The 17,745-nt window shown below is 41.7% G+C and overlaps 1 protein-coding gene across 1 annotated transcript in view; it reads right to left on the reverse strand.

Moving 5' to 3' along the window:
• Positions 1-13,576, reverse strand: part of LOC124798977 (ATP-dependent RNA helicase DHX30-like) — a 310,021-nt gene extending 296,445 nt beyond the window's left edge. The window contains exon 1 of the mRNA XM_047262513.1: positions 13,373-13,576. Coding sequence (XP_047118469.1) covers positions 13,373-13,520 — 148 coding nt within the window. The 5' untranslated portion in view covers positions 13,521-13,576. The remainder of the gene's footprint in view (positions 1-13,372) is intronic.
• Between the last annotated feature and the right edge of the window lie 4,169 nt (positions 13,577-17,745).

A 17,745-nucleotide genomic window follows, 5' to 3' on the forward strand; every position in this document is an offset into this window, starting at 1 on the left:
TGATGAGATAAAAGAAATCATTCAGATAGTGAAAGGAGATGAAAACTTAATAGTCATGGGTGACCGGAATTAGATAGTAGGAATAGGAAGAGAGGCAAAGGAGTAGGTGAATGTGGAGTGGGGGTAAGGAATGAATGAGGAAGCCGCCTGGTAGAATTTTGCACAGAGCATAACTTAATCATAGCTAACACTTGGTTCAAGAATCATGAAAGAAGGTTGTATACTTGGAAGAGGCCTGGAGATACTGGAAGGTTTCAGATAGATTATATAATGGTAAGACAGATTTAGGAACCAGGTTTTAAATTTTAAGACATTTCCAGGGGCAGATGTGGACTCGAGTCACAATCTATTGGTTACGAACTGTAGATTAAAACTGAAGAAACAGCAGAAAGGTGGGAATTTAAAGAGATGGGACCTGGATAAACTGACAGAACCAGAGGTTGTACAGAGTTTTAGGGAGAGAATTAGGGAACGATTGAGAGGAATGGGGGAAAGAAATACAGTAGAAGAAGGATGGGTAGCTTTGAGGGATGAAATAGTGAAGGCAGCAGAGGTTCGAGTAGGTAGAAAGACGAGGGATAGTAGAAATCCTTGGGCAACAGAAGCTATATTGAATTTAACTGATGAAGGGTGAAAAATACACAAATGCAGTAAATGAACCAGGCAAAAAGGAATACAGCGGTCTCAAAAATGAGATCGACAGGAAGTGCAAAATGGCTAAGCAGGGATGGCTAGAGGACAAACGTAAGGATGTAGAGGCATATCCCACTAGGGGTAAGATAGACACTGCCTACAGGAAAATTGGAGAGACCTTTGGAGAAAAAAGAACCACTTGTATGAATATCAAGAGCTCAGATGGAAAACCATTTCTGAGCAAAGAGGGGAGGCAGAAAGGTGGAAGGAGTATATAGAGGGTCTATACAAGGGCGATGTAGTTGAGGACAACATAATGGAAATGGAAGAGGATGTAGATGAAGATGAAATGGGAGACACAATACTGCATGAAGAGTTTGACAGAGCACTGAAAGACTTAAGTCTAAAGAAGGCAACGGGGGTAGGCAACATTCCATTAGAACTACTGACAACCTTGGGTGAGCCAGCCCTAACAAAACTACCATCTGGTGAGCAAGATGTATGAGAGAGGCGAAATACCCTCAGACTTCAAGAGGAATATAATAATTCCAATCCCAAAGAAAGCAGGTGTTGACAGATGTGAAAATTACTGAACTATCAGTTTAATAAGTCATGGCTGCAAAATACTAATGCAAATTCTTTACAGACAAATGGAATAACTAGCAGACACCGACCTCGGGGAAGATCAGTTTGGATTCCGTAGAAATACTGGAACACCTGAGGTAATACTGATCCTACAACTTATCTTCGAAGATAGATTAAGAAAGGCAAACCTACATTTCTAGCGTTTGAAGACTTAGAAAAAGCTTTTGACAATATAGACAGAAATCCTCTCTTTCAAATTCTTAGCGTGGCAGGGATAAAATACAGGGAGCGAAAGGCTATTTACAATTTGTACAGAAACCAGATGGCAGTTGCAAGAGTCGAGGGGCATGAAAGGTAAGCAGTGGTTGGGAAGGGAGTGGGACAGGGTTGTAGCCTATCCCCGACGTTATTCAATCTGTATATTGAGCAAGCCCTGAAGAAAACAAAAGAAAAATTCGGAGTAGGAATTAAAATCCATGGAGAAGAAATAAAAACTTTGAGGTTCGCCGATGACATTGTAATTCTGTCAGAGACAGCAAAGAACTTGGAAGAGCAGTTGAACGGAATGGACAGTGTCTTGAAAGGAGGGTATAAGATGAACATCAATAAAAGCAAAATGAGATAATGGAATGTAGTCTAATTAAGTCGGGTGATGCTGAGGGAATTAGATTAGGAAATGAGATACTTTAATTAGTAAATGAGTTTTGCTATTTGGGGAGCAAAATAACTGATGACGGTTGAAGTAGAGAGGATATAAAATGTAGACTGGCAATGGCAAGGAAAGAGTTTCTGAAGAAGAGAAATTTGTTAACATCTAGTATAGATTTAAGTGCCAGGAAGTAATTTATGAAAGTATTTGTATGGAGTGTAGCCTTGTAAGGATGTGAAACGTGGACGATAAATAGTTTAGACAAGAAGAGAACGGAAGCTTTCAAAATGTGGTGCTACAGAGGAATGCTAAAGATTAGATGGACAAATCACATAACTAATGATGAGGTATTGAATCAAATTGCGAGAAGAGAAATTTGTGGCACAACTTGACTAGAAGAAGGAATCAGTTGGTAGGACATGTTCTGAGGCATCAAAGGATCACCAATTTAGTACTGGAGGGCAATGTGGATGTTAAAAATCGTAGAGGAAGATGAAATACACTAAACAGATTAAGAAGGATGTAGGTTGCAGTAGGTACTGGGAGATGATGAAGCTTGCACAGAATAGGGTAGCATGGAGAGCTGCATCCAACCAGTCTCTGTACTGAAGACAACAACAAAAACAACAACAACAACAAAATATATGGAATTGCAGTCTTTCTCTGAGTATTCCACTGATAAATTCTTCTCGTGTTATCAACGAAGTGGTGGCGTCATCTTGTTGCAATGTTTCAATGAGTTTTGTACCCATCATCTTCTGGCGAAGTGTCGGGATGCTGTGTTCTGCATATCTATATAGCTTCTTGGCCGTCATCCACTACTGTATGCCAGTGCCAGCCAATAACGTTCCTCTGGAAGGGGATACTGCATCGGTGGAGGTGCGGCCGCCCACCATACTGTCGGCGTCGAGACCCGGTGGCTATCCAATCTGTCTGCGGACACCACTGCCTTCAGATTGAAGCGTTTCCGACATATTTTGTCAGTTGTGCAAACCATTGGCACTGCACATCATCGAAGTTTTTTCGAATTCAAAGGTGTGTCCCTCAATAATGCTAAGTTCTGTTACCATGGACTTGTTTGTCTGTCCTAGTCGTATGTTCCTGATGTGTTCAGTACAGCACTGGGAGATACATCTTTGTGTGTGCCCCTAATATATTCCATCCCACATTTGCACTCAATACTGTAAATGCCCATTGTCTGCAACTCCAGCTGGTCTTTGGTTGAGCCAAGTATATCTTTGAATTTTTTTGGTGTGCAAAAGATGGTCGTTATTTCATGCTTCTTTAATATTCTTGCAATCTTGGTTGTTGGTGGTCCAGCAAATGGCAGAAACGCCACGTTTTGCTTCGTCTTCTTCTGGTTTCTCCTCCCGCCTCTTGTCTGCATGCAAGGCATGCCTTATTCGTGTCTCGGTATAGCCATTCTTTAAAACTCTTGCTGTCACAGATCGACCTGGCTCTTTGTACCAAGGTGTTCAGTACTGAGTTACATTGTGCTGGATGGTGGCAGCTCCAAGCAATGAAATACAAGTCCATGTACGTCTTCTTCCTGTAGACCGAGTGTCCCAACATACCGTCCGGATTTTTCTTGATCAAAATATCCAAGAAGGGAAGGCAGCCATTCTCTTCTATGTCCATGGTGAATTTGATGCTGTCATGTATGCCAGCGAGATGGTGTAAGAACTCTTTTAGTTTTTCCTTGCCTTGGGGCCACACTACAAAAGTGTCGTCTATGTATCTGTAGAACACCTTTGGTTTATGGTGGGCAGTGTTCAGTGCCACATCTTCAAAGTTGACAATACCTGAGGCCAGGGGGGAACCCATGGCAACACCATCTTTTTGTGCATAGAATTTCCTACAACATTTGAAGTACTTTGTGGTTAACACAAGATGAAAGAGTCTGAGTGTGTCCTCATCGAGGTGATCTTCGAGTAGAGTTAAGGAATCATCCAGCGGCACCTGGGTGAAAAGAGAAGTGACATCAAAGCTGACTAGTAGATCCTTCTCGTCCAGGCATAACACTTTGAGCACCTTAACAAATTCGGTCGAGTTCTTGACATGGTGAGGGCAGTGACCCAGAGTGGTTTTAACAGCTGTGCTAGGTGCTTGGCTACATCATACATCGAAGAATTTATGGTGTTTGGCACAGGATGTAGTGGGATTTTCTCCTTATGGATCTTTGGGATGACATACAGTCGTGGTGGAGCCGGTGCCCAGAGAGTAAAGCTTCCTGATGGTGTTTCTGTCGAGTCCTAAGCTGTTGAGGAGATAGATGGTCTTGTGCGTAACAGATGCAGTTGCGTCTTTCCCCACTTCTTTGTATGCTGGATCTTGTAGTAAGGTGTCTATCTTCTGTGAGTAATCTTCTGAGTTCAGTAGGACTGTCGCATTCCTTTTGTCTGCTGCTAAGACCACTATACCCTTGTCATCACAGAGGTTGAACAGTGCCAGGGAGACCAGCAGGGTACTCAAGAAAGCAAGAATACCAAAGAACAACATTACGGCAGAAGAGCGCAAAGCACTGTCCAAAATTCTCCCAGGTGGCTTCCTCTTTCATTCCTTACCTCCACTCCACATCCACCTACTACTTTGCATCTCTTCCTTTTCCTACTATCGAATTACAATCTTCCACGAGTATTAAATATTCGTCTCCCTTCACTATCTGATTTATTTCTTTTACCTCATCATACATTTCTTAAATATCTCCGTCATCTGTGGAGCTAGTTGGCATATAAACTTGTACTACTGTGGTAGGCATTGGCTTCGTGTCTATCTTGGCTATAATAATGCGTTCACTAAGCAGTTTTTTTATTTATTATTAAACATACTCCTGAATTACCCCTATTTGATTTTGTATTTGTAACTCTGTATTCACCTGGCCAGAAGTTTTATTCTTCCTGCCACCAATCTTCACTAACTCCTACTATAGCTAACCTTAACCTATCCATACACCTGTTTAAATTTTCTAACCTACCTACCCGATTAAAGGATCTGACATTCAATGCCCCAATCCACAGATCGCCAGTATTTCTTTCTCCTGATAACGTCGTCCTGTGTATTCCCTGCCCAGAGATCCGAATGGGGGACTATTTTACCCAACAGTACACCATCATCATTCAACAATGCAGTAAAGCTGTGTGCCTTCGGGAAAAATTACAGCTGTTTCCGCTTGCTTTCAGCTGTCGCAGAACCAGCACAGCAAGGCCATTTTGGTTAATGTTACAAGGCCAGATCAGTTAATCATCCTGACTGTTGCCCCTGCAACTACTGAAAAGGCTGCTGTCCCTCTTCAGGAACCACATGTTTGTTTGGCCCCTAAACAGATACCCCTCTGTCGTGGTTGCACCTACAGTAAGGCAGACAGTGAAGTGCTGCAGGTAGGGCAGCAGGCAGGGGGTAGGGGGTAGGTGGGGAGAGGGGGAGTAGTGGAAAAGGAGAGAAATAAATTTAAGAAAATAAAATAAAAAGACTGGATGTGGTGATGGGATGACGGCTGTGTAGTGCTGGAACTGGAAGCAGGGAAGGGACTGGATGGGTGAGGACAGCGACTAATGAAGGTTGAGGCCAGGAGGGTTACAGGAACATCGGATGTATTGCATGGAAAGTTCCCACCTGCGCAGTTCAGAAAAGCTGGTGGTGGTGGGAAGGATTCATATGGCACAGGCTGTGAAGCAGCCATTGAGACGAGGGATATCATGTTTGGCAGTGTGTTCAGCAACAGAGTAGACAACATGTTTTTTGGCCACAGTTTGTTGGTGGCCATTCATGAGGACAGACAGCTTGCTGGATGTCATGCCTACATAGAATGCAGCACAGTGGTTGCAGCTTAGCTTTTAGACCACATGATTGGTTTCACAGGTAGCCCTGCCTTTGATGGGATAGGTGATGTCAGTGACCAGACTGGAGTAGGTGGTGGTAGGAGGATGTATGGGACATGTCTTGCATCTAGGTCTATTACAGGGGTATGAGCCATGAGGTAAGGGATTGGGAGCAAGGGTTGTGTAAGGATGGGTGAGTATATTGTGTAGGTTTGGTGGTCAGCGGAATTCCCATGTGGGAGGGGTGGGAAGGATAGTGGGCAGGACATTTTTCATTTCGGAGCACAACAACAGGTAATTGAAACCCTAGCAAAGAACGTAATTTAATTGCTCGAGTCCTGGGTGGTACTGAATTACGAGGGGAATGCTCTTCTGTGGCTGGACGTTGGGGCTTTTGGAAGTGGTGGAAGACTGGAAAGATAAGGCACGGTATATTCGTTTTTGTACACAGTTGGGAGAATAATTACCGTTAATGAAGGTTTCAGTGAGACCCTCGTCACTGCAGATGCAACGACCACGGGTGGCTAAGCTGCACAGAATGGTATAGAATGGGTGGCAGCTGTCTAAGTGGAGGTATTGCTGATGGTCAGTAGATGTGATATAGGCGGAGGTACTGATGTAGCCATCTTCGAGGTGGTGGTCAACATCTAGGAAGGTGGCTTGATGGGTTGAGTAGGACCAGGTGAAGCAAATGGGGGATAATTTGTTGAGGTTCTGGAGGAATATGGATAGGGTGTCATCACCTTCGATCCAGATAGCAAAGATCTCATCAATGAATCGGAACCAGGTAGGGGGGTTTAAGATTCTGGGTACTTAGAAAAGATTCCTCTAGATGGCTTGTGCCATGCAACGAATTGACACATGGTGCGGGGAATTGCAATTGAATCTCAATGTAGACAAGTTTAATGTGCTGTGAATACATAGAAAGAAAGATCCTTTATCATTTAGCTACAATACAGCAGGTCAGCAACTGAAAGCAGTTAATTCCATAAATTATCTCGGAGTAGGCATTAGGAGTGATTTAAAATGGAATGATCATATAAAGTTGATCGTCGGTAAAGCAGATGCCAGACTGAGATTCATTGTAAGTATCCTAAGGAAATGCAATCTGAAAACAAAGGAAGTAGGTTACAGTACACCTGTTTGCCCGCTGCTTGAATATTGCTCACCAGTGTGGGATCCATACCAGATAGGGTTGATAGAAGAGATAGAGAAGATCCAACGGAGAGCAGTACACTTTGTTACAAGATCATTTAGTAATCACGAAAGCGTTACGGAGATGATAGATAAACTCCAGTGGAAGACTCTGCAGGAGAGACACTCAGTAGCTCGGTACGGGCTTTTGTTCAAGTTTCGAGAACATACCTTCACCGAGGAGTCAAGCTGTATATTGCTCCCTCCTACGTATATCTCATGAAGATACCATGAGGGTAAAATCAGAGAGATTAGAGCCCACACAGACGCATACTGACAATGTTTCTTTCCACAAACAATATGAGACTGGAATAGAAGGGAGAATCGATGGAGGTACTCAAAGTACCCTCCGCCACACACCGTCAGGTGACTTGCGGAGTATGGATTTAGATGTAGAAATAGGTTGGCATAGGATGGTGCCATGCGGATGCCCATAGCCGTACCCTGGATTTGTTTGTAGGTAATGCTTTCAAAGGAGAAGTAATTGAGGGTGAGGCAACTATAAAGGAGTTTGGTTTCGAATCTGTCGGGTGTTGGGAAAGCTATTGTTCAATAGCAGCAAGGCCATGGGCATTAGGAATGTTAGTGTACATGGAGATGGCATCAATAGTGACAAGCAGGGCACCATGTGGTAAAGGGACAGGAACTATGGAGAGTAGGTGGAGGAAATGGGTGGTATCTTTTATATAGGAGGGTAGTTTCTGGGTAACAGGTTGAAGGTGTTGGTCTACGAGAGCAGAGATTCTCTCAGTGGGGGCACAGTAACTGGCCACAATGGGACGTCCTGAGTGGTTAGGTTTATGGACTTTAGGAAGCATGTAGAAGGTAGGAGTGCAGGGAGTGGTAAGGGTGAGTAGAGAGAGAGAGACTCCAAGGAGAGATTCTGGGATGGGGCTAAGGGTTTGGGTAGTGACTGGAGATTCTGTTGGATTACTGGAATGAGGTCATTCTGGCAACATTTGTAAGTGGAAGTATCCGACAACTGGCAGAGTCCTTCAGCCAGGTAATCCTTGTGGTTCAGAACAACAGTGGTGTAGCCTTTGTCCGCAGGCAGGATTAAAATGTCAGGGTCAGTTTCTAGGTGGTGGACTGTGGTTCTTTCTGTGGATGTAAGGTTAGCCAGCATGTTGAGGGATTTGGGGAATGATGGTGAGGCACAGTTTGAGGTTAAGAAACTCTGTAAAGTTAACAGGGGGTGGTTTGGTGGCAGTGGGGGTGGATCACAGTTGGGTGAAGGAGTGAACTGAGTTAGGCAAGGGTCAATATTGATCTTTGGTTGAGTCTTACTGGTAGTGGTGGTGGCGAAAAAGTGTTTCCACTGTAGGGACTGGGAGAAGGAGAGAAGGTCTTTAATAAGTCCTGCATGACTGAATATGGAAGTGGGACAAAAGGTGAGGCCTTTGGAAAGGATTGATATTTCTGTGGGGCTAAGGCTTTTGGAGGAAAGGTTCATGACTGTGTTGCAGGCCTGTTGAGATTCTGTGTGGTGGTGGGAGTGCGTTTTGGAGGGTGGGGTAGGTATAGAAGGTCTGCTGGACAGGGTTTGTCAGCTATGAGGGGGCATGAGGGAGGTTTGGAGGTTGTTGTAGAGGTGGTGGACAGTGGCACTCCAAGGCAGGAATAGGCAGTGAGCAGGATGGAGAGCTTTTTGGGGTGGCGTTATGCATGTTGCTCAAGTTCCTGAAGGGAAAGAGTTTCAGTGTGTGTTATGGGTACCAGAAATTTGGGATTGCATAGAAGGAGAATCTTGTGGATGGAGATAAGATACTACAAGGAGGTTTGGGCTTGGTTGATATGGTTTTGCAGGACTATGTTGGTGAGAGCTAAGGACTGGCAGAATTTGAACAGGAAGGTCATTGTGGAAGGAGGGGTGGTAGCCAGTGATGGGTAATTTGATGGTAAGGCCATTAGAGGGGATTCCATGAGCCAAGCAACAACAGAGGAACAGTACGCGGGACTCGGATCTGGCTAGGGATAAGGAGACTTTTCTGTATTGCTGCAGATGGAAGGAGCAAGAATCATTGGAGGTGGAAAAATGCGAAAAATTACGTAAATAATGTAAAATAACATCTGCAAAATTTTGCAAAAACACACCCAAATTCATGTGAAAATATATGAAAGGGATGAAATGGATGCAAAAGAGGGAACAAGATGAAATTTGAGGGAGTCGATGATAGCGAAAAGCTAAAACTTGCTAAAATTGGCGAGAAGTCACAAGAATCAAAGTAAAGAATAGCTGATAGAAAATAAAAAATAAATATAATATTACTGTGCTTAGTAGGTCTGAGGGTGGATAAGTGTGAAGAAGGGGGATGGAAGATGTGACTGGATGGTGGAATTAGTGGGTGCGAACTGGGATAGAATGGAGAAAGTGTCGGGTGTGGGGAGGGGTTTGTAGGATGAGATACAATATCGTGTGGCACTAGAATGGTGCAGGAGTAACCATGCAAAAATACGTGAAATGATGCAGGGAGAATGATCAATTTGAAAGTTAAGGATTAATTACATTGGCAGGAGTAATGTGGGACACAAGATGCTGCACTAACAATCAGCGTGATTTTGTAGCCATCTGTAGTGTGCGGCCAAGACGGTTGATACAGTGTGGCTCACAAGTAGAGCAAGCACTGTGGTTTGTAAGGCGACAAGAGAAACATAGGAAAGAAGAGAAAGATGATAAACATTGAGTATAGTGGAGCAAAAGAAAATAGTAACAAAGGAGAAAAGCACTGGATTAGAATCGAAGAAAAGCCGTCAGACAAAAATCAAATAATGGAAAATCCAGGATGGAATGCAACAATATTATGAGAAGGAAAGTTGCTACTCACCATATAGTGGAATGCTGAGTCGCAGCTAGGCACAACAAAAAGATTTTCACACTTTAAGCTTTTGGCCATTGGCCTTTGTCAATCCCCTCGCCACCACCTACTGCAGTCCAGTTACTGACATCACTTATCCCATCAAAGGCAGGGCTACCTGTGAAACCAGTCATTTGATCTACAAGTTAAGCTGCAACCACTGTGCTGAATTCTATGTAGGCATGACAACCAACAAGCTGTATGTCCACATGAATGGCCACCAACAAATTGGCCAAGAAACAAGTGGACCACCCTGTTGCTGAACACGCAGCCTTCATTTCAACGACTGCTTCACAGCCCATGCCATATGGATCCTTCCCACCAACACCAGCTTTTCTGAAATGCGCAGGTGAGAACTTTCCCTGCAATACATCCTACATTCCTGTCCATTCCCTTCCCTGCTCCCATTCCAGCACTACACAGCCATCACTCCAGTCTTTTTTATTTATTTGTTTTATTATTTTTTATCTATTTCTCTCCTTATCCGCTACTTCCCCCCCCCCCCCACTCCCCCTGCCCACCGCCCAACCTGGAGCACTTCACTGTCCACTATCCCCACCATACTATCCCTCCCACTCCACACCCTACCCTCCTCCCTTTCCCCCACCCAGTCGCCACTCCCATCATGCACTGGTGCTGCTGCTCGCAGTGCTGTTTCAGTTGCCTGAGACTGCAGTCGTGCGTAGGTGCGTGTGTGGCCAGAAGCTTTAAGTGTGAAAATCTTTTTGTTGTGCCTATCTGTGACTCAGCATCTTCGCTATATGGTTAGTAGGAACTTCCCTTGTCATACTACTGCAGTATCCAGAATGCTTCTTGTAAAAATTCAACATGGTGCTCTTTGAAAATTGATGTCAAGATAGCAAATTAAGCAAACTACTTCATCAGCAAAGTCTTATGTCTAAAAGAAATGACTTCCATCAATTTTCAGCATTCCCTGACCATTTTCCTCCTTTAACTTCCATCATGTTTAAATGTTACAGTAACAATACAACGCAGGAAAACTGACCTATTATGCACACAGGCACCATACAACTGAACAACTGAAATGACTATACAAAATGTGAGGGCGACCACCACAACATTAAACACATGAGCAACAGTACTGTGTTCTTATTTAATTTGTCTTTATAACAGTGTCGGGGATTACCGGAGGCTGTGACACCAAACATCTGCCTTGACCAACAATGTCACCATGCCAAGAACCCCTTATTTTGAGAGTGTCCAACATGACCACCAAAACATCAATCTTACACCCGCAAAAATGTAAACACCACTTGAACCATTTCAGCAACTAAACCCAATGAAATCAGTAGGTCAACCACAGGAAAGAGTTAGTTTTTGGTGGCAGAGGGCAAACTAGGAATTTAATAATACAATAACACAATTCGAAGTGCACTCTGGAAAAACCAAAACACTTGAAACTGACAAAGAATAAAACATAACAATCTTACAAAACACACGACATCCCGAACTGTAGTTAACCCACATAGCTCAACCCTAGATCAGGATACCAATAAACTCCTACATAACCAACCCAAGGCCACGATACCAATTAACACTCCTCTTGCCCCCCCCCCCCTCCATAGCTACAAAATCTGGTACCCCCAATTTCCAGAGAAGCTGTACAGCTCAAACCTAGACAAGTACACCAATAAAATAATCCCTACAGCACACCACCTCTTCAAAACAACACACCCTCTACAACAACATTTCACTTCCACTCCAAAACAAACACACCACAGCTCAATGATGTCACACAACACATCACGGTACAACAAAGTACACCCCAGTGTTGTGAACAAAACATAGAAAAAAAGCAGCGTTTGCTCATGTAACGAAGAGTAAGCTTTATGAAAGTATACAATCAACTACCATGATAGTGTTCACAGCTATTATGGGGAGTTATAGAAACAGATACACTCCAGAATCCATAGGTGGGGTGATCCACAAGCAACAGTCAGCTGGAACAGACCTAAAAGTGATAGTTTGACCAACCACTGTCTATAGACATACTTGAAAAGAATTTGTCCACCTGAACCTCACATTGCGAAACACTGTCTGTATCATACTTTTATGCTTTCTGAAATGAAGCAGCAATTATCAAGTGACGCTTCAACAGTGTATTTACTCTTATCAGAGGTCTTGGTAACAAAACAGAAAAACTTCCAACACTACAGTGTTTGGAGATTAACTAGCCTACTGCAGGAATGAATTCTCATGCCAAAAATCTGATTCCATGTTTACACAAATGCAAAGAGCGCTACATATAAAAATCAGACTATGACATCTTCTTGAGGTGAAAGAATCTATTGCCACTAATGTTTTTCACAATACAGTTCTTGTAATCTGTAACTCAAAAAAGCTCTAAAGCCATAGCGCTCACCACCACCACCACCACCACCACCACCACCACCAATGAATCCTGTGAGGCCAATGTAAAACCGTAATACAATCATGATGTAACAGCAGTTGTCATATTTGAGTGGTTGCTGTGGCTAAGACATTTCTTACATTACATACACAAGGAAAAATGGTAGTTCATTCTTGATATCCTGCTTGCACTGAATCCTCACTACACACCTCCTCAACCATTGAATAATGATACACAAAATGAGGCTATCAATTTTCTGTATATTTCGTAAGTACCTCAAAACTAACATTCAATATTTTTAAATGATTCCTATTACATTCCATCCATCTAACTACAAAATGCCCAGATGGGATGCAATTATCAACAAAGCACAACAACGGAAGGATTTCTTCATGTTCTACTCAGGTGAATATTACAATCAATACTATACAATAAGGGCACAACACAGTGAGACACACAGAAAAAAAATGACAACTAGCTGTCAGTACTGTCAAAATTTAACATCGTATATAAACCAAAAGCACAGGCACAATGACAGCACAGTGAAGAAGAAACATGTCTCAGTGAGTGGAAAGAACTTGCTATTCACATCTACTGTCTTCGCCAACTCCAACCGATATGGATAGCTTATTGTACTGCACCATCACCTCCATCTCATCTCCCCCCCCCCCCCCCCCCCCGCCGCCGCCGCCCGCCGCCGCCCCCCCCCCCACTCCAGTCTTGGTTATGGTGACAGACTGGGCTTAGCATAGTCACAAGTCTAGAACAGGTTGAAAGGTGACACTTTGGTGTAAGTTTGCATATCACTGCAGACACCCCCTCCCCCATCTTACTTGTGGTGACAGATTAATCTGTGGCGCAGGCAGAGCTCTAGGTTACTTTGAAAGGTGAGAGTTGGCGAAGCCAACGAATGTGAAGGCCAAATAAAAGGTCATAGTGACAAATTCACCGGTAGCGAGGCCTAATGTTTTCGTATGCGCCACACTGAAAAACTACGTAGCTCGTACACCAACTGCCGAAACTACAAGTGGCCGTCCAATACGTAAATTTTACCACAAAATTACCACCTATGAACTTAACCTGGATCTCTGACTACGCTACAGATTGGACTATCATCATCACAGCTAGGGCTTCAGGCGGAACTCCACCACCACACCCTAGCCTAAATTATTTGTACACAAGACGGGCTTAATAAAATACAATTTACTTCGACTACTTCGGGTGCAAAAAGATTTATGTAATTACGTTTACAAGTCAATTTCCACACCTTGTTTATCCTTTGATACTTCTTTATGATCCACCGAACTGCAATGGCAAGCGGAAAAACGAAGTTGCCTGGACATTATTGTCAAAGTCCTTAAGCTCCAACAACTGTCAACTGATTGAAACACCCTGCTACACAATAAACCACTCATTTCACTTTATGTTCCCTCTCCCTGATTTAAATGCCTCTATACACAACACACTACTATCTTTGGGGAAAGCTTCGTTTCACCCGAACGAGCTAAGGAAGTGACGTCAAAATGACGTAGCCCAGCGTTCGCGAAGTATGTCGATACGTCGATCGCCGAGTACAAATCGAGTTGACGTGATAGTTTAGGCCAGCCACGGCTGTTCGGGTGCAGTCTCAAATTGAGTGTCCGAGGAGGGGGACTGTGTGTTAACCACGCAATAAAACTATGTAGTTAACATGTGGATAAGAGTGTTTTCTCTTGTATTCTAATTAACTATACTGCGTCTGTTCGTTCATCCGTGGCAAAATATGCGTACGACATGTCTTCCAGTTATATTTGCCAAATTTTACGTGCTTTCCCTAGTTGGTTAACGATGTGCCATAGTAACAGAGTACTCCAGAAAATTGCACATAGAATCGAAAAACGCGTTAATTGGTTTGTTGCAACATATTCACCAAAGTCTGATTAAAAAACGAAAGTTGTCACAGACTCAAAGAGTTCTTTCTCTATATTTGCTGCTGAATATATGAAATGACTCGTGTCAGCACATCATTTAGAACATTCATTCCCACGCCGTATCCGCAGTTTCAGAATTGAACGTGGATGTTCAGACGACTATTTTAAAAAAAAGGACTAATTAAAAAGAAATGTAAATAAATTATGAAACAATTACCGGTACTCTCATGTGAATGCTATTTTTCTGAAAATGTATTATTCTCCTGTTTTCATTAAGAGCAGTGTACTGTCTCCAGCCACACTCAATCATGGCTCCATACATACAGAACTGTACCAATAGTGTGCAATAATGTGTTAATAAAAAGTGAAAATAATATATGGCTACCTGAGTGGTAGTAGGAGATTAAACATAATTCACAAACTAAATATTGAGGTAACTGTGTGATTTGCTTGGCATAATATTTGCAGCTTCTGAACCTTTTTTACCCTGAGGGGCAGGGTGGATTTTGTAAACAGCAACAATTTGTATTGTTTAAAAAAATTACATCACTGAATTTCTTTTTGTGTACTGTATCATTTATAAATTGCTCATCTCTATTTGGAATGTATCCTCATATGCTAATACTGAATGGAAAGTAGTTAGCTTATTTGGAAAATAGCTTGGTAGCCCATACAAGTATGTTTCATTTGTTTGCATCCAGATACTGATATTGGAGACTTTTAATAGAGTGACACATTGTTTTAGTATTGTTTTTTCTGTGCACCCCCACAGAATTTAGTACATGTTGTTCATTGCCATTCCCTCAGTCTTAGAAGGGTTATTTGCAGTCGTTTTAGCCACACTTGTGACGGAGTATTTTGCGCTAGGACTCTGAGGACCTTTATTCTTCGATGGCATAAAACCATAGTCAACTTCGTGGCATGAAAGCAAAAGTCGCAGAGCTTGGTCTCCTCTACAAATGTAGTAGAATATCAAATGTTCAATTCAGTCTGGTGTCAATCATTCTCTGTTTTATTTATTGTGATTAAAATTATGTTTGATAACTGTTAGCATGAGACACTGGCAAGTGCTGTACCGAGATTAAGGGTAACAGTAAACAGTGGGTGCATAGAATACTCTTTATCCTAAGCCTTTGACCATATTTGCATGTTCATGGAGATGAGAGAACCAAAAGCCCGTATGGACAAAGCTCCTAGCTACACTTTTACAGAATGGCATGGAGGAAGGGATGCAGATCAAGACAGCAATGGCCAGGGTAGGGGAGGGCAGACTTTCACGGGGCTGAGCTTCTCTGCTGTGTTTCCAAAGGAGTTTTCATTATTTTTCAGGCATCAGTTCCCTTTTGAAGTACTAACCATTGCTACAATTTGAAGCAAATCATTTTGTCATCTTAGATACTGAAATAGTAATATTAAGCTCCTTTTTTGCATTAACGATTGTTTTCCTTAATCCATCATTTATAAAGATTGGCAATTTTTTGGTGATTGTGGAAATCTCTTGAAATTGTGATGAAAACTCATCTATGCATGTTTAATATTAAACTGTCAGTACTCTATATACAGGAGACTGTCCTAAGCTAGAGTTTATGGTTACAGATTTTTCACTGTACCTTTCTAACTGGTTCTAAACTGCAAAAACACTGAACAACTAAGGTCTTTCTTAGCACTTTCAGTTAAATAATATACATTAAAAACTCCCCACAACATTATTTCTCTTTTAGTACTAGGTGTAGCATGTATGTTTCTTAACCATACATGTACTGTACAGATATATGTGTGATTCATAAACTGCCAGCTCTTACCAGCATACCATCGATTTTCATCTGTGTACAGGCCTAAAATTGCTAGAGTGCCATCATTTGTTAATTTTTTTTTACATCTATACATGTTTGCACACAATAATTGCACATCCAGGCTACAATAATGGGCTACATGATTGTGTCCATGTAGCATCCCATGGTATATTATGAGAAACACAGCAAATGACCGTTGTCTGCACAATCCATTGTGTTGCTGAAGCACCCAATGAATAGGTTTGTGTTGTGCTTTTCGGCAAGGGGATGGCCCAGCTCTATTACTGGACACATTTTTAAATGAGATTTTCCATTATATCTTCAATAAGAAATACTTTTTTATTTCTTGAACACACTGTCTGCCATGTGGCTGCAGGCAGCCACAGTAGAACTAGATGCCTGACACTACGTAGCCACTTGAGGCCACAGCAGAGCCTAGCACCTAGCACTGTGTGCCTGGCAGTGAAATATCCATCGGTGTGTGCCAGTCTGTGTGTTAAACTTCAGTGTTTTAACCAGTTGCAATTGTGTTACATTGTTTAAAAAATGGAATATATCTTCAGTTTGTAAAATTTTGTACAGTAATTACCTAGTCAGTACAGAGAGATAAGTGATAAAGTTTAACTCGGGTTGAATGGGAGCATGTTCCATTACAGTCAGGTATGCAAACCACTTGTTCCATTGCACATTGTGTGTAGTGGAGGCTTATTAAATCTATGGAGTGCTTTCTGCTTATAATAGTGCTAGAGCAACATTTATATCATCTCTCAGACCAATAACCCACCATAGTACTTCCTGAGGGTGAAATGCAACATTTACAGTGAGAATTCTGTTAACACCGTCTTGTGTTAAAGGATTTCCATTTTGGTTCTTTCAGGTAATGAGATACGAAGCCAAGCAGGCCCACTTATATAGATTTTTGTTTACTTTATGTTTTGGCTTCAATAGTGAACGAAAATATTATTTAAAATAATATGAAGTACCACAATCAAAATGTTGCAGACTTTTTTTTATAACCCTTACCACATTGGTGCCAATGTTACACAGGAAAACATTAGTGGCCAATGATGAAACTGAAGTGCTTGTGGTATCTACAATTTGAAATGTAATATATCTCATAACATACAAGACAGATCACGATTTGTTGTAAAAAATGGCAAATTGGATATAAAAGATCGTGAACTACAAAAGTAAAATAGATTAATTTTAGAACCATTATTTCTTAAGTTGTAACAGTGATACTCAGGACAGTTTATTTACAACTTGAAACATACCTATCGTAGATTTACAACAAACTCACAACCATGAATTATTTGATAGAATGGTAGCAAGTTTTGCCGGGCTAACAACATTTCTAATAACATTCAGAATTAGTAGCCTTAAGTTATTGTCCCCAAAAAACACCATACTGAATTACTGTCTATCTGGTGAGCAAGAGTCTCCAGAAATACAAAAGGAAAGGGCAGGAGGCCAATACCAGGTGTAGAAATTTCCCTGTAGTAGGCACTGTATATGCCATTTTTAAAGTTCTAATCTTCTTGTGAAGTAAATAAACCTAAAAACTGTAAGTTTGTTAGTTTGGTTACATTTTTCAGGCACCATAATCAAACTACTTTACGTTCATATCTGTGGATTCTAGTGGGTAATTGCAAATGATTAAGAAAACTTCATAATTATTGATACCACATTGTTTTATTATCTGTAATAGGAAATACATGGAGTTTAGTTTTCACTCAAAAAGGATAATTACATAATGACATTTCTTCATATGTCCAATTCACATACATAGTCCATGTGTGCTTACATAAATGCAAAACATAAAATACGTTGACATGTACAATAGTATAAACATTTTAAAAACACTAACAACTAGTCATTTTGAACAACAGATTGTGTGTAAGCTTAAAGGAACAATGCACACATAAGAGTATGCACTG

Source organism: Schistocerca piceifrons, chromosome 5 (assembly GCF_021461385.2).
Source record: "Schistocerca piceifrons isolate TAMUIC-IGC-003096 chromosome 5, iqSchPice1.1, whole genome shotgun sequence".
NCBI classification, from domain to species: Eukaryota; Metazoa; Arthropoda; class Insecta; order Orthoptera; family Acrididae; genus Schistocerca; species Schistocerca piceifrons.